The following is a 24,376-nucleotide window of genomic DNA, read 5'->3' as shown; positions in this document are numbered from 1 at the left end:
GTGAAGAGACCAATAAGTAAAGGGAAACTATTTTCATGTTTACCAAATGTGTATAAATCAATGGGTTCACTGACTATCCAGGTTAGGGAAGAAATTAGAGGGAGACTAAAAGTGTTGCAGAAGAGGTAGATAATTTTCACATAAAGGGGTGCTGGTAAATATATAACCCAGGCATATTCTCTGTCTGTAATAGCAATAGTGTTAAAAAATGAGTTTGGATGCATAACGAACAGTACACAAAGCAATGCAGAAAGTATTATTATGTTTTCCTATATTCAAGGCTAGGCCCTCACCAAGTTTCACTACAGTTCCTTCTACAAAGAGGAAACTGGGGAAAAATACAGTGTTATTTAACACAGATATGAACAAAGTGGGACACAGTAAATAGCACAGAGAATAATTAGTCATACATACTCCTTTCCTAATGTTAGAAAAATAAAAGAAAAAAAGAGAAGAAATATATAAATTACGGCAAGAAATAGATTACATATACCAAAGTTAATTTGTAGAACTGACTGACTTGAGATAAATCTGAGAATGGAAGCTTCCCATATAGCGTTATAAAGGGTTTTGATGCTAATACAAATAACAGAAATACTTATTATAGATCAGATTGAAAACTAAGTCAATTAGAAATTGAAACCCTTGTGTTTCAGATCATAGGGCAAGTGTGAGAATAGAAATTCTAATATTCCAATGACAAGTGGTGTTGTTAAGAGTTTGCTGCATTAATTTAAACATTCCCAACTTGTTGGTGTCTAAGACACTGGATGAATGAGAGGTTTGGTTCAGTCTGCCAGGTTCTCTGTTTGCAGCTGCATGCACAGTGGAGTACAACATCCTGTTAAAGCAAAGATTTCTGAAACTTTGCAGCTGAGCCTTCCTTCAGAAAATTGGTCATGTTCTGTGCCCCACTGAATATACCTTTTGCCCTTTGCTTCCCTGCATCTCAATTATGCAACCAGCTAGTGAGAGCTGGGCTGCACACCCTCTCAGTGCTACAGTGGACAGTTTGCTTGATGGGACCAGTTACTGTAGGGAAGTTAGAGAAAGTATTTGTAAGCCTGCTGAAGTCAAAGGTATTATAATAATATAAAACCTGGCTAAATTGGATGAAAATCAGGCTTAGAGTTTATCCAAAGTATTCTCTTACCAATTTTATTTTTAATTTTATGATAGGTATGGTTAGAATCCAGTCAGCAGCAAAGAAACCCATTAATTGCTCATTAGGAAATGCTCTGTAATTCCTTTGTTAGCTTTGCAGTCTTGCAGTGGTTGGAATAGCTGAACTATCATTATCAAGATTAAAAACAATGGTCTCTTAGTACTACATAAACCCTTTGGAGAATGAAGTATTCCTCCTTTTAAAAATCTTCCTCTACTGACAGTAAAGTCTATTTTATACCTAGCTGTAAGAAAATAAGTCTTTGATCTGCTAATAAAGTTCTCACCACTCCAGAATGCTGTAACAAGAATTTTCTTTCTCTCTCTTAATAGACTGAAGACATTAAAGAGATAGCCCGGAAGACACAAGCCCTGCCAAAGGTGAACACTAAAAGGCAGCGAATCGTAGTCTTTACCCAGGGCAAAGAGGACACTATATTGGCTACAGGTATATTTTTCAAATCTCCACAGTAAATATTCTGGCTAATCAATTACAAGTTGTGGTTATACAAATTTTAAATGGTAGTTAGAATGTTTGCCTTCTGATGTTACTCCACCTTTCTCGTCTTTTATGCTTTTAATTGTTTCAAGAGTCTGAATTTAAGAAGTTATTATTTCACCAGAGTGCCTGAGAATTTAGTTATGAACATTTTTATAACATGGATTTAAAATATTGATCCAGTTGGTTTTACTCAGATTTTTATGACTTGAGATTTTATCTGTGTAGCCATCTTTGCTGCAAACAAGAATACACTGTGCCTGCTGAGAACAGCTGTGCAACAGTGTAGTATATTTAAACATTTGCAAAGAGGAGGAAGTGAAATCCAGTACTAAGTGAATTTCCAGGCTTTTTTTGCTTTGAGCAGAAAGTCTCACTTTAGCTTTTCTCAGCCGTCTGCTCTTCAATTCTCAAAGGAGTATGTGGGGAAAAAGGTGTTCTAGCAGGGATACAAGCAGTTTCTGCTGTCTAAGTTGATGATGTACAACGCACAGATTTAAGCATTATAAACATGACTGCCTACCTTTTGACAGTCTTTTTAATTCTGTCCACCTATGCTTCTAGACTAAATAAAGCTATTAAAAACATGTGCTGTGGCGAGCCATTTTAGTAGTTCATTCCTTCACAAGGTAAGTTATTAGTCTGGGCTGAATTCCTCCTTTGGAAATCAAGTGAAGTAGAGGAAGCTTTGCACCTGAGGGACTGCTGCTAACTCATACGATATTTGCCTCAAAATCAGAATTGGCTTCAGACTGTGGCTTCAGGGCTAGGCACTAAGCAGGTATGTCACTGGTATATAGATCATTCCTAGCAGCAGTTTGAATTATTTCTCCAATAGTTTGCTGCTTCCCCTATTTTGTTAGCTACAAATGGTTTTAAACGAAATAGAAACCAGTCACTGAGAGTTGGGTATGTGTATCTCACTGAATGATGATGGAAGTGCTCCTTCCAGAAAGTTACAGTGTAATGTGAATGGCCCGTGTGGAGGCACTCCACTTGAGTATTTTACAGTTGACTGAAAAATAGCAGTATAAAAATGTTTTTATCCATGAGCAAGTAATAATGTAGTAAACCTAAACCTTATATGTAACCCTCCTGTGCTCTTATTTAATTTTCACTGAGTACTTTTTTTATTCTTCAAACTGGAGTTGTTAACAAATCCATTAATCCCTCCTTTGATATTTTTACAACTGGGAGCTTATTTGGGGACTGACACTTGCTAATCTTAGCTGTTTGTTCGCTATGAAATGAACTTAAATTAGAGAATGCACTTTATATGCGTGATAAATGTGAGATGGATGGAGACTGTATGCAATGGTGTCAGCTACAAAAGCAAACATGATAAATGTTAAGGCAGTTTTGAGCCGTGGGATAAGCTATTCAGTGCACAAGCATAGCTGAATCTCTTTGCTATGTTGTTATTCATGGCAGCCAAATAAATGTCAATAATAAAAGAGAATTAAAGATTTTCATTTCCCAGAGGCAGTCTTCTAATACAGCTTGATCTTTCATTTCATTTGTAATTCGTTCTCATGTCAGGATGCAATCATTCGCCAGGCTCTGTGTGTCATGTTAAGTCATTTAATAATGATTAAGAACATAAAAATGTTTGGCCTGTGGGGCAATTCTCAAAAGAGATACCAATTTGTTATTGTTTTCCCCCTTTTCCCTTCCTTTGGTATGGACCATCTTTTTCCCACCTCCTCACATTAAAGTAATAATGGAAGAAGGAAAATGTGTCCCTTAATTTAACGTATGATGATACCAGAGAATGGCATAGAGTGCTGCTAACACACTTCTTTCAGAACTAACTAGGTCTAGGTTTCAAACCCACAGTGGAAAGTATAAAAGTTTCTAAATGATCTTTAAAATAATTACTGCATTTAGGAGTTACCAGTATAAAATTATTTTCTTTTTTCTAATGCACAGGAGTATGACTTTTGAAAAAGGGTGTGTGTATTTGTTTATCTTGCCTTTCTGAGGGAACGGTAAAGTCTCAAAGAGCTTGTGCCTAGATAAAAATAGTATTTGCAAAGTCAGCTATGGATTTGGGTATGCTTGTTCTTACCTTCTGCTTTATATTTTGTCCAGGTTAATAATAAGAACAACGACGTGTTTTTATGTTAACGGATTTATGCAGAGAGACCTCAACAGATTGTAGAGAGACCTTGACAAATTAGAGAAATGGGCAATCACCAACCATATGAAGTTTAACAAGGGCAAGTGCTGGATTCTGTACCTGGGATGGGGCAACCCTGGCTGTGTGTACAGACTGGGGAAGGAGAGACTGGAGAGAAGCGCTGTGGAAAGGGCCCTGGGGGTCCTGGCCAGTGACAAGGTAGATATGAGTCAGGAGTGCCCTGGCAACCAGGAGGGCCAAGCGTGTCTGGCTTGGATGAGGCTGCACCCTGTGAAGAGACGCAGCCGGATGGCCACCCCCATCCTTCTTTCCTTTCTCCCTGGTCCCATGCATGGCAAAATGAGACAGGCAGCACAGAGGCTGTGAGGACATCCTTAAGAGAGCTCTGTTTGCTCTGTCAAAGGCTCTGTTAAGGATGTTCCAAGACAAGGCAGCCATGGGGCTGGGTTGCGAGAGGAGAGTGCACCTCTTTGAAGAGTTATGTGTAGGTTGAATGAGGATCAGGTTATGGAAATAATGAGGGGATACACTTGGATACCATTCTGGCTGGAAGGAGAGGAAATAAGATGGATAAAAAGGGTTGTTGCAGATTGCCAGGCTATTCATGAAGGGGCACAGAATGATACATGCTGAAAATTTGACGTGGACTTTCTAGGGCAGGGTAGAGGTGTGTGTGATATGAAGAAGGCCAGATACAGCTGGTCATCACATGTGGAGAGGACTGTGGCAACTGGACATTCCAGAGAATGGAAGTATCAACAGGTATTTGAGGAGCAGAGCATAGGGCAGAAAGGCACAGCTTATTACCGAAAGAAAAGATTGACCAAACAGATTGGAGAATATAGTTCTTGCAGATGAGATAGAGAGAACTTAGACTGAGACAGCTGTAAAAAAATCTTCCTCCAAAAATCTGGCCTAGCCATACTGCAAAGATTTTAGTCCTCTCATGAATTGCCGCAATTTATACAACATTGTTTTAATGGCAGCCTAAAACACTGGTGGCTCACCTCAAGCAGACCACAAGCTGTAGGCAGTCAGGTATGGATTGACAGGCAGCTTAGAGGTCCATACAGCTGGAGCAGATAATGGAAACAGTGAGAAGCAAAAACTGCATCAGCAGGCTCAATCTAAGCCACTCCCATTTGTCAGTCCACTTTCTTTGGCTGTCGGAATTATTTGTGTTTTCAGAGGAAAAATTTCTCTGTCTTTATCATGAAGCACATTGGGTCTTTCTGCTGTCTGTTCGTATCTGCTCCATCACAGTACTCCAGCCCCAAGGCCCCTTTTCTCTCTCCTCCCTTCCTGTTCTCTGTCAGTAGGAATAATTGCAAGGAAGAGGCAAGCTCAAATTCAAGCTGAGTGTGATCAGTGTGTTTTAGAGGGAAGGAAAGGAGTGTTTAGGATTGGCATATAGGAGCTGTGGCAGATGAAGTGTTGACTAAATGAACTGTCACTTTCTAATAAGACTCTACTGAGCACAGGCAAATTCTTGTGGTGTGAGGTTTTCCTCTCCATGTCCTAGAATCATAGAATGGTTTAGGTTGGAAGGAACCTTTAAAGGTCATCTAGTCCTACCCCCCACAATGAGAAAGGACATCTTCAACTAGAACAAGTTGCTCAAAGCCCTGTCCAGCCTGACCTTGAACATTTCTAGGGATGGGAATTACCTGCAGCCTCTCTGGGCAACCAGAGGTGCATTTTTTGGTGATGTCAAATTTTATCTTTTTACTGAAAAACTTGAAGGTGTTGGACCTTCTCAGTGACTTAAGAAGAGTACAGACAAAACCATTGTAATGTTCTCTAGCATTGGTCCCCAACATGACTGAATTTTGATAAAACTCTCTTGGAAAAAACAGCCTGTGAGAGGCACCTGTGACAAAACCTTGCAGCACAGAGGATTATGCTTTGGAAAGGGACTGGTAACTGAAAATGGGATCTGTGGACTTGCTCAAAAAAAATGGGATCTATGGACTTGTTTATTTGAGGAACAGTTAATTTTTTGTGTGGATGCTCCTCATCCATCCTGGGAATTACTTGGCTATCAAGACTCTGTTCCCCCTACCACAGCTTTGTCCATGGTATCCCTCTTACCAGGCCTGAGATTCTGGGTTTTGAGGTTTGACTAAGCTTATAAGATACATTTCAAGATTTTTGCTGTAACCACAAGTACATAAGCAGAGAGAGCAGGGGAAGTTAATGAACACATGCAGTCTCCTGATTTCAGCAGCTGGAGCTTTTAAGAAATGCACCAAAAATCATAAGCTGTGGCAGGAACATGTATGTGATATCTATACATGTGCTCTAGTGTTTGTCAGGATCAAATGCTGTGAAAGCCATCCCTTTTACAGAGTTGCTCATAACAGTTTTAAACAAATTACTTCTAGTCAGATACATTTTATGACTGGTCTTGGCCCAAAGGGAAATCTTTAGAAAGTCTTTGCAAAATCAGTTCAGCAATGGAAAATGCTTTTATATTGAAATATTTGCATAATTCAAGAACAGCTGAAGCTACAAACTTTTAACTTGGCTTGTTTTATAGCTTTAATAGAGGAAAGAAAAACAATCCAAATTCAAAGAAAATCGGTCCAGCATTTTTCAAGTTATGAATGATGAAATCTGGCATGTTCAGGGGTGAACATAGAATTTTCCATTCGTTTTTCCCCCTGATGTTTGCAGGACCACCTCTATTTAAGGGCATGTTTGTAATAACCTCATTTGCCAGAATATGGCAGTAAAAATGGATTTTTCTAAGGATTCAAGCATTAAAGCCAGCTCAGGTCAGGCTTACTAACCACTTAAATCTTCATTTTTTGGGACATATTACTTGAGATATTTCAGGGAATCTATTAGCAGTGCTGGCAAATGTGGTAAAAGGAGAGAGGTTCATCTTAAAATTTTTTTAGTGCACCTACCACATAGTGCATACAGAAATAGTTTTGTAGATTTCTGTGTTGTTGTTGTTTTATCCAGTCCATAAATTAAACAGCCTGTGCAGTGTAGCCAAGTTAATATGTCACAATAAAATTGCAATGTCACCAAATTTTAGAGTCTGCCTTCTAAGCTTTTGATGTTGAAGAAATTCTAGGCGTTTGCCGCTACGTGTTATCTGAAACAGAAAACTGAGATAAATGGCTGTTGGTGTCACCCAGTACAACCGTTGTTATGGTAATAGATGCAGATATGTTCATAAATCAAAAGTTTCTATGTTTGAATGGAACTATAACCTAATCTAAATTAAAATAATGACAAATAATAGTATGTTTTCTGAATTATGAAACTCCTTTTACTTTGTAAGGCTATGTTAGATCTGAAGTATTTTAGGAGATTTTTTTAAACCATTTGTTTAAGAAGGGTTATCACAATTGTGGAAGTGAGAGATTTGAAGAGCCATTCTTAAATGATAATAGCATGATGGTGTATGCTTTTTGAAGGGAATAGAGAGGGCTGATGTTCAAGCATATAGCTCACTCTAAACAGAGGTCAGTAGGTTTTCTTTGTCAGGTTGTGCTGCAATCACAGACCAGTGTGTTACCTTGTAAGCCTATCTGTAAAACATAGAAGTATTTAATACTATTGACACTGCTGACATTTTATGGTGGGTCTATTTGCAGCTCCTCTACTGTAAATTACTGAGTATAATGTGTTCTTCTCTAAGAAGCAAGAAAAGGTGTTATTTTTTCCTTGCTTACAGCTTTCACACTTGGCCTTCCAGACAGGAAAACCTTGACTAGTGCTTTTTTTTATCAGCTAGGCTTGCTGTGCATTTATACAAACCAGAGAAGTACCTTGGACACAGGGAAACAGTAGCTGAGTTCTATTACCATGTGCTCTCTTTTTCACACCATTACCCACTTTCACTCTTCCCTATCCCTTTATATTCAAAATAGAAAGAAATGTTTCAAAAACAAAAGTGGATTTAAAAAAAAAGGAAATTTCAATCTCCTAGTGGCTTAACAAGTGAGCCAGAAAGCCCAAAAGAATCAGTTTATTTGTGTCTTAGGAAATCATAAAATCTAAATTAATAATTAACATTTGTTGATAGGGATTAATGAAAAGCAAAGCTGGTAATACCTTTTTGTAACTGAGACCATTCATGCTTTTATGTTGTGTGGGAGTGGAAGACTGAGAGTTTTATTAGACAGGTGAAACACATTATTAAAACCTAAATTCCTGGATACAGGTACCTGTATCCAGGACTGGACTTAAAAGTGTATCAACTGTTGCATCTCAAAGAATGTGTATCCACATATGTATATAGGCACATCTTTGTGTTTCAGTAATTTCATATTGATTTAAGAAAAGGATGTCTTCTCTAGTCTATTGTGTCAATACACCAATTTAGCCCAGAAATTGAGAGTGAAGATGGGAAATCCCTTTTTCATGTACAATCACTAGAAGTAAGGAATATCAAACCTAACTCAAATTTCAGGTGCTACAATCGAATTATATTCTGGCATCCTGAGGAAAAATTACTCCTTTAAGGTGTGGAAAAAAATGCATGTTTGTTAAAGGACAATAAATATGGACCCCTACTCCATTCTTTGGAACTAGGCTGTATTTATTCTTTCACAGAATTTCTGTATTTTGTTTCTCAGACACAGATACATAGATTTAGGAATTCAGTTTTTATACTGTTAATTCTAAAAAGGATTCTTGGAGACGTAACTATTAGTAGACAAATCCACTGCTTAGGTAGTAGAAATTATATGATATTGGAGTGGCAATAGAGAGTGAAAGAGTAGAAGCAGGACTGAGGCAGACCAAAGGTCTGTCTCTAATGTGATGTTTGCAACAGTGTACAGCAGTGGGTACTTGTAAAAGAGGATGAAACCAGAGCAAATCTAGAGTAATAGTTCCATGTTACACTCCAGCAAAATGTAGCTTAGAGATTTGTGAACTAGAGATGTTGTCTTTGTGCTTAATAGGCCAAAATGGGATTTTGTTATACATAATGTCTCGCGATAATGAGTGTCACGGAGTCTGTGTTATTTAAAGAAATACATCCCCTTACTTGTTTGGATTCAGTCACTTTAGAGTGTTGCTGGCTGTCTCCAACTGCTTGTGGCCAGTCCATAGTCATTTCATGTACAATGTTTTTTTACTTTTGATTTTGAAGAACTCCTGCTTACCTACCCTGCACAATTCTTTTTTCCAGACTCTTTTTGTATTCTGTTTACTTGTTCTGTGTTTGATCCATAATTCTGACACTCTGAGCCACCCTTCACTGCATCTTTTTTCAGGTCTGTTTAGTCTTTGTGAATGGGGGGCCAAAATGTTCAACTTTTAGGTTCCTGAGGAATTTATAAAGTGGTTTAATTTTGTTGTTTCCTTTGTTCTGTATTCCTCTCTTAATAATTCCTAACTGTTTACTTGCTTTTATGGCTGCCACTTATGATTGATCTGACATTTTCATAGAATTATCTGTTGTAACTTCAAATTTTCTTTATGGTGTGGTAATTTGTGGTTTAGAGCCCATCATTGTGTATTAAAGCTAGATTGTTTTTTAAATGGGCACCTTTTTTACATTGATTGACAAAGAATTTTATAACCCATTAGTCTTGGAAACTTTTGCCATTCTTCACACTCAACTTTTGTTTTTACTATCCCAAATGAATCTAAATATCTCACAAGAAAATGGTGCCTGCTGCACTGGAGAGCTCCCTCAGAAGTGGTGTAAGCCAGGAGATGCTACCCCAGAGCAGGTACACAGAGCTAACATTGAAACTGGACTTAGGCAGGGGGATTTTGTTAGGGCCAGCTCTTTAACTACTGGAGACCTGTCTTGCTTGACTCTGGAGGGCAAAACTGAATGAATTAAATCCCAAATAGACATTCTTGTTCTGAAAAGAAAGTACTGTGCTGCTTTTTTTTTTTTTTTTTTTTTTTTTTAGAAATGAGGCCTTCCCTTTGATATTATTCCTCAATTAGAGCACCCACACAGAATTAATTAATCATAAATTTCTGGTGTCTCCTGTAATGGCTGTAATACTTAAAAACTGGTATCATTTTACTTGCAACCTGAGTGAGTTGTGAGGTATTTGTTCAGAAAATGTTACGTCAGTACATTATTATTCTGTTGGCTCAAACCATGAAGCAACAGAACTGCCTACCACAAATCCCGAGAAGAGAGAATGGTAGTAGTTAAGCCTTGTGGTTGCCAAAGCAGGCCCCTACTCTGCTGAGCAGTCATGGAAGGAACGAGGGCTCACCTTACCACATTCTGTGGTTATGTGGTCCTCAGAGCACAAGATTCTGAGACTTGGGTCCATGGCAGTTTTAAACTGAGAATAAAATCAGAAGTCGATGGCTCCTCCTAGGACACACATTTCCATTCCCTACTTCTCCTCCCACCCTGTCAGCACTTCTACCCCCACATGGGGCAGTTTGTCAGTCTGCACACACTGACAGAAATCTGCCTGGTGAGGTGTTGAGCACTCTGGGCCAGCCCCTTGCAGTGCCCAGGCGAGTGCTGGTGCCAGCATGGGAGGAGAGCGCGCAGCACTTGCCGCGGAGGGAGGCAAGGGTGAGGCTCCATATCTGCAAACTGGCTGAAGCTGCTCTGGAGCCTCCCTTTGAGGCATAAACCATGGTGTTTTGTTTTGAGCTTCCATCTAGCAACAACAACTCTAGTTCCAAAGTGGGAATAGAAGTAGCTTCAACATTGGCTGATTGTACTGTAGAATGATGTCTGAAAAGCAAAGAGCAGAGAACTAGGGGACAGAGCCACAGATATACTGTCAGAAGGGAAACAAACTCTTTATGGTCTCATATGCTGAAAACTATTATAGAACTCAGCTAAAAGAATGGTGAAACAGCAGAATCAGTAATTGAGAAGCACTGGAAGTGTATCAGACTTCCAAATTTAAATTGTGCTTTTCACATATACATGTAATTGATGCAACTTTATCAAGGTTATCCCTGTTTTCCGAAAATGACACCTACCTACCTACCCACCCATCTCCATGTACACCAAACAGGGAATTCTGGTGACTTTTCAATCTTTCAGCAGCTGTTTCTACATCTGCAGTGTTATGTCAGTCTAAATACATGTTTCTGAGTTTTTGAAAAAACTGAAGAAAATCCAAATCTATTTCATAGGAAATACCTAGACACTTCTACCTAAATTTATGCTTTAAGTTTAAAGTTCATCATTGTCCTTTTATGTGCTTTCATTTAATGTTCCTGAAATACTCAGTATTGAACACTAGCCATTGCTCCTTAAAAACATATGCTTTAGTGAGTCAAAATCTGAAACCTGTGCTTTAAGGGTTTACAGTGTATACACTTCTCACCTCCCAACATTTAGGGTTGAATCATACTAACAGGATGTCTGATTTATTAAATTAATCCAATAGTATTTTTTTACCAGTAATTTTTGAGAAAGAGATTTTCTCTCTATCCTAATTTGGTGTGATTATTTTTTTTCATTGTAAGAAATTAAATGTATGGCTTGTTCAGCAGGTTTCATAATAGATCAATCATTTGTTGGGTTAACTTCTTTTTTCCTGTGAAGATGTGGGAAGATCAATGTCTGTAGTGCCCTAGGTCAGGATCAATAGTTTTAATAAAACTTCCTTTTTTTGTTGTTTTGGGGTTGTTGGTTTTTTTGTTTTGCCTTTGTACCTTTGTATGGTTTTGCTTTTATTAATGAGCTTTTACTTTAGTTTCAGACCATTAATGGTTTTCAGATAATGTCACACTGCCCAAGGTCAAGGCCAGTTTAAACTGAAAACTCTGCTTACCAATGTTTAAATCTATTGGATGGGCTTACATATGTTAGAAGACATAAGAGTTTGAATCACTGCTTTCTAGGGCCCAAAGTTAAAACAAAACAAAATCTCAGCCTTTTGGGAGGATGACACATTCAGGCTTTCTTGTGTTTCTTTAAATAAATAACAGTTGTCTCATTTATGGATCTCATACTGAGGTTAACAACGTGGGCAACTATTGTGGCCTTGACTGCTCTTCAGTTAAAGATACTAAAAGCTCCATATGGACCTTTATAATGGTATACTGGTCATTCCACAAAACCAGTTTGAAATAAAATAACATCTCTTTTGTTTATTCCTGAAATTCTGGACAGGAGGAAGCAAATTATCAAAGCATGTGTTATCAGCTGGAGTGCTTGAGAGAATGCGATGTTGTTGTCTCTGAGGCTCAACCCTGTGTCTTTTGAAATCAATGGAAAGATCTCATTAACTTCATTGGATATTGATTATGGTCATGGAGAACTTAAAACATTCATGAATATTAATGTATTATACTGATCTGTGTGTCTTTTTGTGTGTTGTACCTTGTCTGGAATCTGCGATTCAATTTTTTTAGTCTACCTGGAGGTTAGAGAAAAAGCGAACTTTATGTAATCTGAAAGATTTGATAACACATTTTACCTGGAGGTGTCTTCTTTGTTGTGTGGTAGAAGTGAGGGGCACAAAGAACTGCACCCTTTGACCACTGGCACCTAGACAGATTATCTTCTGCAGGAGATATTTGTTTCCATTATTTTGGCAATGTTAGCGTGTTTTTTTCTAGGCAGCAGTTCACTTCATAACAGATCATCACAGAGGAGTTTGAACAGCAGAATCTGTACTCAGAAGGTGCCCCACAGACTCTGGTAGCCTATCATCTTTAATTTAGAGATTTTATTTCCCATCTTGTGATTACAGTTGAATGAACATTGTAGAAACGTTTAAATTGTAGCTATCCATGTCATGCTTTTGCCATAAATGATGGAACTTATGTTTTCAAGCCTCTAATCTTCACCTGTTCAAATAGTCTCCATAGAATAATCGCACAGAATGGAAGGAGAGTAAAATGTGGGCATGTGTGGTGTCCCTGGATGAAAATTAACTGGAGGAACTGGCCCTTTGATTAGAAGTTTCTCTGCTGTAGTGTCCAATTGCAGACAATGAAAGTTGTGGGAAATAGATGGCTGAATGGAAGACAAATCCTTAGCTCCAGGAGGGACAGAGCAGAGATCCTGGCTGGTGGAAAAAGCAGACAAAGGGGAGATTTGAATGGGTCTTGCTTTGCCTGACTTTAGGGACTTGGAATTTATTTTGTGTAAGATGACAAAACATCTAGAATGAACATTGAGGGCATGTGGGAGGTTAATTGGAGTGCTTGGAAATGGTTAATTGTCTAAAAGTGGAATTGTGAGATCTTATGATCAGTTTGGCTGAGTGATTTCCACAGTAGGTTTTAGAGATAATGCAAAGTGGAAATTATTTAGATGCCACCTCTGAAGAGTAGGCTGTGCATGTCAGTCTGACACCAATGACCTGGCCTTGACACACCTGAGCATATTATAGACTGTGAAGTGGCAGTTAAGATATAAACCTCTGGATGCCACAGAAATAATGTTTATGTAGTTGATCCCATTTGAATGAATGTAGGCTCAGTCTTATTTTCACCATAACTGTTTTCTTTGTTATGAATAATGAAGACAGTAAAGTAAGCAGATCTGTCATAGAGTATATGCAGACAGCAGGTTTAGTGAACAGGGTAAACATGGACCGTTTTTATATTGTTATGTTTTGGCTATACCTACTGAATGATACAATACTAACGTTTGCTCAAAAAGAATGCACAGAGTATTGTGACACCAGATTTAAAGTTTGGGAGGCTGTGTACACTGATTTTGTTTGCTGTAGTCTGCTACCCCTGTGCCCCCCACTGCCGTCCTAATTCGTCCTGATTCTTCTGCCTGCCCCAGTGATTAGCAGTCAAAACTAAATCAGAGAGGAGTCTATGGAACCAAATATTTATGTCCCTTGTAATGTGACCCTGTGATATTGTACTGTGAACCTGAAAAGATGCCAGACCATGCGTTGTGTCTAATAGCAATTGATCAAAAATGGAACTGCCGAACTCCACTCCAAATTGTTGGCTTTATAAATTTGATAAGAAGTACATTTCCTGGTAGAATGTAACAGTGCAGTAAACTGTGCATGCCCTCTCTTCCCTCCGCACCTGTCCAATTGCAGAATGCTGTTTGTACAGTACATTGTCGTCACTGACAACTGAATAAGAATTTTTAGGAGCAGTTGGCTATCAAGTGATGGCAAATTTAAAGGTTATGCAAATTGTGCCAGTACAGCCCAGCTTGTTTCAGACCTCTTTTCTCTATTATCATATCAATTGAGTCAGCTCATAGTAGACAAAGCAAGGTTATGGGAACCACCTAGAGCATCATGCACCATTAAACATCAATGCAGCATACATGAACATCTGCAACAACGATCTTATTAACAGAGGGTATAACGGAAGGCAATAAACCGCTTTCTTAGTCACCTAATTGTAAAAAATTTAATAACCTAATACTTGCATTATTTATCAACAGCTATTTGGTCCAAAACTATGCAATTGCAGTGGATTAGATTACAATACCTATTGTCTGCTGTAACTTGCTACAAAAATACGAAAATCCATTTGTGAGCAGTAAAACACTTTAGTTAGTAGAATGTTAAAAATGCGATTTTCTTTTAATTTCTGACACATCATGAAATACAAGTATCTGCTTTTTGCACTGACATTTTTATACTTGGCTAAAACCAAATATAAAAAAACCTAAGAACTGTTTTTGATTTCCTGCTTGACTAGATAGCTTGAACATTTCAAAAATCAAGGCACAGTTGTTTTGTTGTGAAAAGTAACATATAGAAAACATAAAATGATCTTGTGTGTGTGCAGTCAAAACATATGTTTGAAGGGACAAAGTATAAAGCATATTAGATGTCTGTACTGGATATGTGTTGTGTGTTGGCTTCTGGAGGAGACACTGCACTGGTTTAGAAGATGAGAGTATGTGAAGCTGTGATCTCAAATAGCTGAGGGAAATGTATAACAAAATAAAAATACGTTAGAGGTTGATACCAAAGAGAAAGGAGGTTTGGCTCTTTAAGGCCAAGCCAAACTCTACAGGCTAGGCTTGAAGCCCACCCTTTTCTGGGATCAGATACATTGGTGGGCAGTGACAGCCCTCCTCTCTCTGCAGGTGGGGGCACTCGTGGACTCCCTGGGTTAACCGGGAGCCAGAGGCCTGCTCGTGAAAGCTTAGAGCTACAGAAGGAGAGCACCACTCTTCCTGTTTTATCCTGAATATGCAAATGTACAGGTATTTAAGAATTAAAACAGAAAAGAAATAAGAGATTGGATCTATAAATCAGTACAGGCTCAAAGGTTGAGTTTGACAAGTGCATTCAGCAGAAATCCTGCTCCAAACATCAGTCTGCTCCCAAGCAGCTTTGTTCCTTCCTGGCACCGTCTGCTCCCAACTGTTGCCACTGAGTAGCAGCGACCAGATCAGATTTGTATTTATGTGGAAAAAGAATGAAGTCTTCTGAGTTTCTGCTAGCATAAAAATCCAAATTGTGCTAGGATCACTGTGCTAGAATCAGTCTCCTGGTCACCAGTAGACACCTCAGTCATTGCTTTAATCAGCAAGAATCAACAGGTGATGGCAAAGGATGTGGGGAAAGAGGAAGAGTGATTAGACAAAGAAGAGTAGAAGCTTGGTAAAAGGATGAATTTGGCAAGCTGAGAGTTACAGGTATTAATTTTGTTTCTGAAGGAAAAAGGAAAGTTTTTCTTAAAAAATGTTGAATTGAAAGTCTTTTCTTTTTAAATCTGGTTTTATTTCCTCTAGGAAAAGATGGCAAAAGAAGCGGTGAAACTGTCTAAATAGCCATTAAGTATATGTTTTCCACTGAAATGGTTCTAAAATGAACAAATAACAAGCATTTTCCATTTTTCCCCCATTTTTGAGTTGCAGTTCAAATGATCTCACTCTGTAGGCTAACCAGAGATTTTTCCTGCATATCTCTGTGGTTTTTAAAGCAGTATCTGCTTCTTGCCTGTCTTCATAACTTTTCATAGCTTAATTATATCAGCAGAGTGTCTGTATTTTACTTATACACATCTATTTACTTGCTCACCAACCTTGCTTTTCAGATTGGAAACTCTTCAGAGCAGGATTTTTTTTTCTTCTAATACCTATCTTGGTGGTCATCTTGATAATAGAAGAATACCCATTACAATGATCGTGAGTTGAACTCACCTGTATGCTCCAACTGAAGTTTGATTAATTTTAAAATGTTTTATTGCTTCTCAAAAGATAAGTGTGTCATTTTGGGTATTATTTTGGAATCACTTAAATTTGAATTATTCAGCAAATTAATACTACAGAAATAATACTTTAAGGAAAAGTAACCAAGATTGACAGGTGGTGATAGGAGTTTGACAACATTCTGCAGAGAGAGGCTGGAAATTTTTTTCTGCTAGGTTACTTATTTTGGTACTGTCAAGCAGCCTGACTTTATAGTGTTGGGGTTTACATTAAATGGCAGTGCATGCCCTGTGAAGCCCTGTTGGGTTACCTTTATGGGTGCACATATGGGACTGCCATGCTTTAAAGGGCTTCGTACACAAACATATGATCCAAGAGCTCTTGCCAGAAACTCTTTGTCACAACTGCTATTACAGTAACTGTGTAGAAGTGAATTTAATCCACTGTGTAGTCAATAATTGTAAATATTCAAGGTTGCATAATTTACATCAAAATGTGCGTGACGTTATTTTTAAAAGGTGGTAGATTTACCATCCTGCTTATGTCAATGGTTAGGTAATACTTTTAAACTGATAGCATGATACTACAGAGATCAGTTTGGGGTATTTAATTATCTAAGAAATTATCTGCAACTAATGCAGCGGAAAAATAAGCTCCTTCATTTTGGGCCAGATTTTTCTCCTAGAGTGGTATAACCCTTAAAGAATTGCATTAAAAACAGAAGAGTTTCTCTGTTTCCACTGGCATTTTAAGAGTAGGATATTTTCTCATTGACATTAGAACAAATTTTGGCCTCCACTACAGTGTTATCTTCTAAATAGATTTAAAAGTCTGATAAAATTCATTTAGTAAGCATGTTTTGTTATTCAAAACTAAATAAGTAGTCTAGGGAGATCTTAATTAAACAAAACATGGAGCTTAAAAATACAGAATGAGAAGAAAAAAATAATTGTTAAAGTTCTAGAGCTGAGCTCTGAGGTAAAAGGATGAAGAATTGAAATTTCTACATGTAATTTGAATTTTTAAAGGCAGTGCTGTAGAATTTCTATGCTATAGCTACCTCATCAATGTTCAGCTAGTAATATTTTTTTTTTCTTTCAATGAGAAATAGATATATACATTAACTTATTTTTAGTAATATATCTAGGGAAGGCTGTCTCTCTCATTCCAATGGACTGGTTTTATTTATGAAACTACATATAAATTCTCCCAGAAGAAAAATCTCCTTCAGAGCTGCTCTGTAGTGACCTAATGCTCACTCCTTCTCTTTTCAGCCTTACTGATGCTCAAGTGAAATAGAAGTGCCTTGGGCCTATTTCTGCCTCCACTGACAACCCATGCTTCTCAGATTATCATGTAGCATAAAAAAAGCTGTCATGTAACATGGCATTTATTTAAATGATGTGATTTCTATGTTCACCACTCTGAAACTGAGGTATAGCTAAGAAAGCTTGCAAGTTTTGACAGGTGTGTTTACCCCACTAGGGCAATATGCTTACTGTATGAAAAATGTGAGGCAGAATACGGTTTTTATCCTACTCAAAATCAAATTATAATGTGTTTTTCTCTCTCTTTTTTTAGTTTTGTTTTGTTTTTAGCCCATGCCCTGATAAGCTTTTTGGGTAGGAATTGCTTTGACATGATTTATAGGTTGATACTTGTCAGAAGGTTCTCCCATAGGACAGTGTTTTGATGGCCTAGCTGTGCGGTGGTTTAAAATACATCTGTAGAATACCATGAAGTGAAGTACAAGCATAGAGGTTTCCTGTTGGTGTGTTGGTCAGTGCAGACAGTAAGTGATGTGCACCCACTGTCTGATTTCTGAGCTGAAAGATGTTTCATTTTTGCACAGTCCCCATAGTGACACTTCAGACAGCTGAGGAGTGCGTGTGAGCCGGACGTGTGTCAGTGTAACCCAGACACACTTTTGTGATGTATTCCTTACAGGGGACATTGACATTCCAGTTCTCAGCATCTGGGTGTGTTTACAAGTCTTGGCTACCTATTTACAGATAGAAATAGATTTGTTTGTATTTCCAGTTCCCATATACAGCTCAAAAATAATGATGGAGGGGTGTGGCTTGGTTTTTTATATGTGAGGATCAAATAAGATGTACAGTGGCCAAAGCAATACATGTAGGATTTACAGTGCAGGGAGAGATACTTACATTTGTTAATACCCAAGGCCAGATGTGGTTTTGTGTCACCCTGTGCTCACTGGTGTGGCTCAGCTCACTGTGGTAGAGCTTGCTCTCCATAGAGACCAGGATCATACAATTTATGGGCTTTGTTTATTGTAACCCATCTCTCCTGTCTTCAGGAGTGATTTTGATCTGAGCTCTTCATGGTACTTCCAGACAGTCACTGTTGTATCAGTGAAATACCTGCAAAACCTTACCTTGATTTTGGTGCCTGTGACTTCACAGCCTTTGCCTTTCCTGAGTCCTCAACCCCTGTCTGAGCCCGGACAGAAGTCCCAGGAGAGGCTTGAGCTCTGAACACTACCTTACGTCTGCAGCAGCCATGCCGAGCTAGAGCAGTGCATTTCCTGGCAGTTCAGTGGGCGCAGTTTCAGCTGCCTCTGAAATCAGTGCCTGGCGGGCACATGGCAATACTCTTGTGTGCTTGTAAGGCTTTTTCAACAGAGTTCATTGCCATTCTAAACCTTAAACATTGTGACACATGCCAGAAAAATTCAGCGGCTTGTTCTTTAGGGCAGTTTTTCCATATATATATGCACATACATATATTAAAAAAATGTTATATTAGCAACAAACTGAATCAGAACTAGTATTTTTTGTTGACCTCTTGCTTCTCCATCTTTTAAGCAGAGTGTTCTGTTTACTTGTGCTAAAAACTATTTAATATGAGAAATAAAGTAGAGATTCAACTCTTGGCATTGGCCATGATGATATAGAAAATAATGGCTTTTAAGTGTGCCCCACACCTTCAATAAAGTAAACAAAGCGCATTTGGCCTATAGAAGATGTTCTTGAGCCATTAGTCGATTCTGTTCTATTTCTTACAATTGTTATAACTATATACAGAGTTCTGAGTCCAATCTTGTGGTGGTATAAATCAAGAGTTATTTCAAAGGAGTGGTGTTGAATTATCAGGATTACAGAGAGAATTAGGTGTAGGTTCAGAGGATACATGCTGTGTGCAAAAATAGTGTTTAATTTTGTATCATTGCTAATAGTTGATGTGTGTGAGTGTACAAGTTGATTCGGATGAACCTTCTTTCTCCTTTCAACTCTAATCCTGTGAATCACACTTCAGTGAGAGGCTTCTAATATGACTTCTGAATAGAAATGCTCTTGACCAGATAATGGTACAATGTGTATGTCTGAGAAGAGCTATAAAGGGAAGACAAGTCTCATTTACCTCCTAGGATAGAGGGGAAATGGGGTCTGCACACTGTCATTTCCCCTACGGGTATCTATGGAACTATGACTAGAGCCACAGGAGATTCAAAGTCATGGCATGATATTCTTTCTCTGTTTCTACTGAAAATGAACTAGCTGTCTCTGAGGGGCAGCACTTTGCATCCTAATCAAACCATTAATTGGGGTTTTTATTATGAAAATCAATTAATATTTGTATTACTTGTATCATACCATAGAGATATAAAAGCATTACAAATGACAACTGCTCTATAACTTGTTTAGGATCACTTGTTTACTATAGCAATAAAGGATGAACAACTTCTACATTACCAGTTACAACGATTTCTTGGGTACATGTTGAATTCATTAGAATACAGCATCATTTGTTGTGTACTATTAAAATACTTGATAGAAAGATCCCAAAGCATGTGGCTGACTTGAATCTTGCTTGTTATGCTGTAACGCCATTGAATGGCACAAATAGATTCCTTCTTTCTCTACAAGCCCTACATAGCTACAGCACCAGGCCCATAGTGCACAGACCTTGATGGTGGAGGGAGGAGTTGTTGGCATGCAAAACAAGGCCAGCTTAACACGCACCCAGAAGGTGCCAGGAGGGTCAGAGTGTCTGTCCAGAGGTGCAATCTGAAAGTCCCAGCCTGAAAATGCAGGATCTCATTTGTTTGCTTAGAAGTGACAGGTTGCATCAGCTCTGCCGGGTTTGAAGTTCATCATCACTGCAAGTTTGAAGGATTCCTAGCTGGGGTTCAGTGCCCTGCCCCACGTTGCCTTGCAGCTTTGGACAGTGCTGTGTTGACAGGGTGGGGGAGCTGCGGTATCTCTTTGATGTACGTTACCGAGTATGGTATCGTTGTGTGAAGGACAGCAACAGCATTACTTTACTCTAGAACAAAACAGGAGAAAGTGTTGTTATACTGAGGGCAAAGATTTATTGATGTGCTGAAGAAGATACAGAGACTTAGAGCCTGTAACCTTCTGGGGTTTACCTTTTGGAGACAGGTGACAGCTAAGAATCATCCTAAGCAACATGGGCTGGTTTCAAATATTTTTCTCATTACTTCTTACCTTACAGCTGCCCAGAGACATTTATAGGTTTTGAGTTCAGGTTTCTATGTTCTGTTAAGTTCTTCCTGTCTCATTTTTTTTCTTTTCTTTTTATCTCTTTTTTTTTTTTGGCCCCTGATCTAAAGAAAGTTAGAGAGAGTGGAGGTGGGGAGGAGATGGGACAGAATTCTGTTTCACAGTTGTTCCTTTATTTTATAAGTTAAAGCTCACAAAAGAAACATAAATGGGACTCCATCTTGTAAGCATCTGTATGTACTACCACTACCAGCCCATGGATCAAAAGATTATTTGAGGAAATAGCTAGACCTTTTTTGTATATATTTTAGATCTACCTTCTTCCTTTCATTTTATTTTAAAACAAAATTAAGGACACTCCAGCATGTTGCCCATAAGAGTTCTGTTACAGGTAATTAAATGTAAGTTTACACATTTAATCTACTTTTAAGAGCAAGAGAGACTGGTAAATGACCCAGTTAAGGAAAGTACTCAGCCTAATTGGATGTAATGATTGCTTGCTGGTGTTTATTACTGTACTAAGAGTAGACATGTAGTCTGTGATTCTGATTTGGTTTAGAGACAGATCTGTAGTATTTGCACCTATCATCAGAGTTGGATTGTTTCTGCTAACATTGTGAAATAGGCTTGTATTCATTTGGGAGCTAAAGAGTATTAGACTGGAAGGAGCACTGGGTTTTTTCAATTATTATTGCTCTCCAGTTATTATCTCTCCAGACTGTTTTACCTACAATAATATGTAAAGCTTGATGTGCTAACGTATATTTTTGCCTAGGAAAATAAATTGGCATTTCATTGTCTTTATATATGCAATGTGAGAGATTACCAATAACTAAATTTGCCAATGAGCTGATTCCTTCTGACTTACCTGTGAATTTACCTTGTCTTCAGCGTATGAAATCACCACAATAATGTCTGGGTTTGATTATTTCTGTGTCATTCTGAAAGAGTTGAGTTCCTGACAAACATAGTCACTGAAAGATGAATCAAAGCCCCAAAATTTTAGATTCCATTAATGCTTATTTTCTACAATTTTCCTAATTATAGTCACCTTGTTACAATTTGCACTCACAATTCTGGGCTTCCAGGAAATGATATCCAAGTGGAATATGTTGTATCATAGGAGATACTCGTTACGTAAAAATGGAACACTGGATTTTATGCCCAGAGGAGTGGCCCTTGGACTTCAAAACACTTATGTAATTATTCTTTATTTCATAAGCTCTCAGAATGATGAATGAAATCAGAACTGACTTTGAAAAGCAAGGCCACTGACGACCAGTGCACTTAGCCAAGGTGTCTCAATGTTTGCTATGATGTATTTAGGAGTTTTATAGCATAATGGATCAAAAATGAAGTTAAAGCAACACAAAAGTCACAAAAACAAGGATACTCAGAATGGAGACTTCTGCTTCGTAATAATTCATCCTGCTGTGTTTAGTTGCTACAAAACACAGATCAGTAAGAGAAATTAGCTCTTCTGGTGCTATTACACAGACATAGCAATGTAACTTAATGGCAGTTTTAATTCTAACTTACTTCATTTATTGTGAAGGAAAGGGAAAAAAGCCCCAAACCTTGGTATTCTTTTGTTGATCTTGCAGTATATATTATTGTCAGCTATAGTTTAGTTGACTCTACTATGCTAGAAGTTCTCCAAAGGTTAAAGAAAGATAATTTGCCTATTGGATGTGTGTAGATGGTAATGTTTTGTAGTTTAGTATGTGCTCCAAAGCCATGCTGACTCCTTCTTAAACTTCAGTGCTTCAAAATATGAGATTATTGCTCCCCTTGAAAATATACAGAAGATTACAGAAAGAAAATGTGTTACCCAGGTAGACATGGAAAACCGTGACCAGAAAAAAAAGAAAGCAAAAAAATTGTTCACCAGAAAACTTTCCTGATGTATTTGGGGTTTTAGATTAATTCAGTTACTTACAATTCTATTTACTACAGAAAGAATAGAATAAGAGCTCCTAGTGCAATACTTACCTGCATATACTAGAGGGAGCTGAGGGAGGGAATCAAGACAGAGGAGGAAAAAAAAGGAGAAAGGTGATGGTGAGAACTTTGATTTGTGCTAGTTTGTTTGAATAGAATCTTATTTGATGCCACACCCCACTTACAGCTTTCGAAATACAACGTGCATTATTCACCCTCTGTGCCCAAACACAGACATTTGTATGCGTGTGCAATTGTCTGCGGTGCATTTAACGTAGAACATCTGTGTGCACCCATGCACACTTGGGAAGGAGCAGGTTAGTTTATTACAGTATGTCTTCAACAGACTTATCACATTGTTCATTGTTTTAGTATTATCTAGAGCAAATCAGTATACCTTCTTGTGAAATGGATGAATACACTCTGCTTGTCTGGCAGAGTTTAATGTAAGACCTCTCTTTCTTGATTTCCAATTCAAATGAATCCTGTTAAAATTACTAAAAAACATTGCTCTTGAGGACTATCTTAAGAGCACAACACAGCATTGAAGCACGTTTCCAAATAGCTTTCTTAACGGGGTAGAGAGTAGGATGCACTGAGAACTGACTGAAACCTGTTCTTTAATTGGAATATTCATCTTATGTTTTTCATTACCCTTTTTCCTTTGCCTCTCATGGATGGTTGTTGCTAATGCTCCCCTCCCCTCCTGGTGGGCCAGCCAACAGTTCCCTCTGGAGGCAGCATCATTATATCTGCCTGGTTCACTTAGTAGCAGATGGTGAAGAGCAGTAGAGCTGATACACTGCATTTCACAGAAACCAGGATCCTTCTGGTACCTCTGCAGCATACACAGACTTGCCTGATTTGAGGCTGTGAATTCTTTATATGCCTCCCAAACTAGGTTTCCTTGTTTGCTACTGTGTATGTCAATGTAAGAGTGATTTTTATGATCTGCTCTGTTGCTGGACAGTGAAGAAACTACTCATCTCCAGATTTCAGCTACTGGAAGCTCTGTTTTCCATTTTATTTCTATTTTTACCAAAAATTAAAAGAAAACAGCTCTGATGGTTTTTCTTTTCACTGGTTGACAGGCTTTTCTTCCCCCTCCCCTTTTTGTAATTCCTGCTGTCTGCCAAAGGACAATCTGTTTGCTCTGAGACAGTTTAATGCATACTGACTACCAGAGGCAGAACTTCCATTGGCTCTGTTACAGGGGTAATTTACACTTTAACAAGGTATTGTGACAAGGTGGTAATTATATTTTTATCACGTCATTATGACATTACCACCTGGAAAGCCATAGCTGATTAATTAGTGGCATATATTAAATTTATAACCCTAGAACTCTAAAGTTATCATACCTAAGTGGTGTAATTATGCTGAACTATGGTGTAGCAGTGAATTGGAGGTGAAGATGCTGAGTATCCACCTATTGCAATACATTTAATGAGTGCCAGTAGAGGGCAGGGAGCTGAAGGAAATAGTTGGGGGTTTTTAAATAAATACTAAGGAAGAGGGTGCAATCATTGAACTCTTGAAACCAAATCTAGTCAGATGGCAAGTTGCAAGGCTTCTTACATATATGGAATTTTTTTAAGGTATAATTTGAAAGCACTTTGATTTACACTTGTTTTTTCTTTTTATTTCACAGCTTTATTTTAGTTAATTCATATGTATTTTGGTTTTAACAACGCAGCAGTTTCTGTTGATCTTTTGGAGGCTTGTACTGGCCATTCTGGAGGCTATGTCACCTTCCTGCAACTAGTGGAAAGAACTGGTTTTGGCAGGATGGATTTTTCTGTCTCGTCCATATGCCCCAGGTGTTTTACGTTGTTCTTTCTAATGTACTTTTTTTCTTTTACTCTTTTCCTTACTCTTTTTCTCTTGTCCTCAGTATTAGGAGGTAGAGAAAATAAATGAGGCTGGAAGTAAATAATGAAAATGCCCACAACTTACGGCTTGTTTGAACGTGTTCCCATATCCCTGTGCAGTAAATACAGACAGAATTATAAACCAAACCTATTTTTACCCAAATTATCATGCTAAAGGTCATAGTTTTGAATTGTTTTGATTTTCAG

At 38.1% G+C, this 24,376-nt stretch overlaps 1 protein-coding gene across 1 annotated transcript in view; it reads left to right on the top strand.

Annotated features, from left to right (window-relative positions):
• ADK (adenosine kinase) overlaps window positions 1-24,376 on the top strand; it is a 263,888-nt gene that overhangs the window by 220,968 nt on the left and 18,544 nt on the right. Inside the window, exon 9 of the mRNA XM_042018632.1 lies at window positions 1,498-1,612. Coding sequence (XP_041874566.1) covers window positions 1,498-1,612 — 115 coding nt within the window. The remainder of the gene's footprint in view (window positions 1-1,497; window positions 1,613-24,376) is intronic.

The sequence above is a fragment of the Corvus kubaryi genome, unplaced genomic scaffold (assembly GCF_017639235.1).
Source record: "Corvus kubaryi isolate FWS band 111438036 unplaced genomic scaffold, C.kubaryi_AGA036_p1.0 138, whole genome shotgun sequence".
Taxonomy (NCBI): Eukaryota; Metazoa; Chordata; class Aves; order Passeriformes; family Corvidae; genus Corvus; species Corvus kubaryi.
This window is presented reverse-complemented; position numbering and strand designations above follow the sequence as displayed.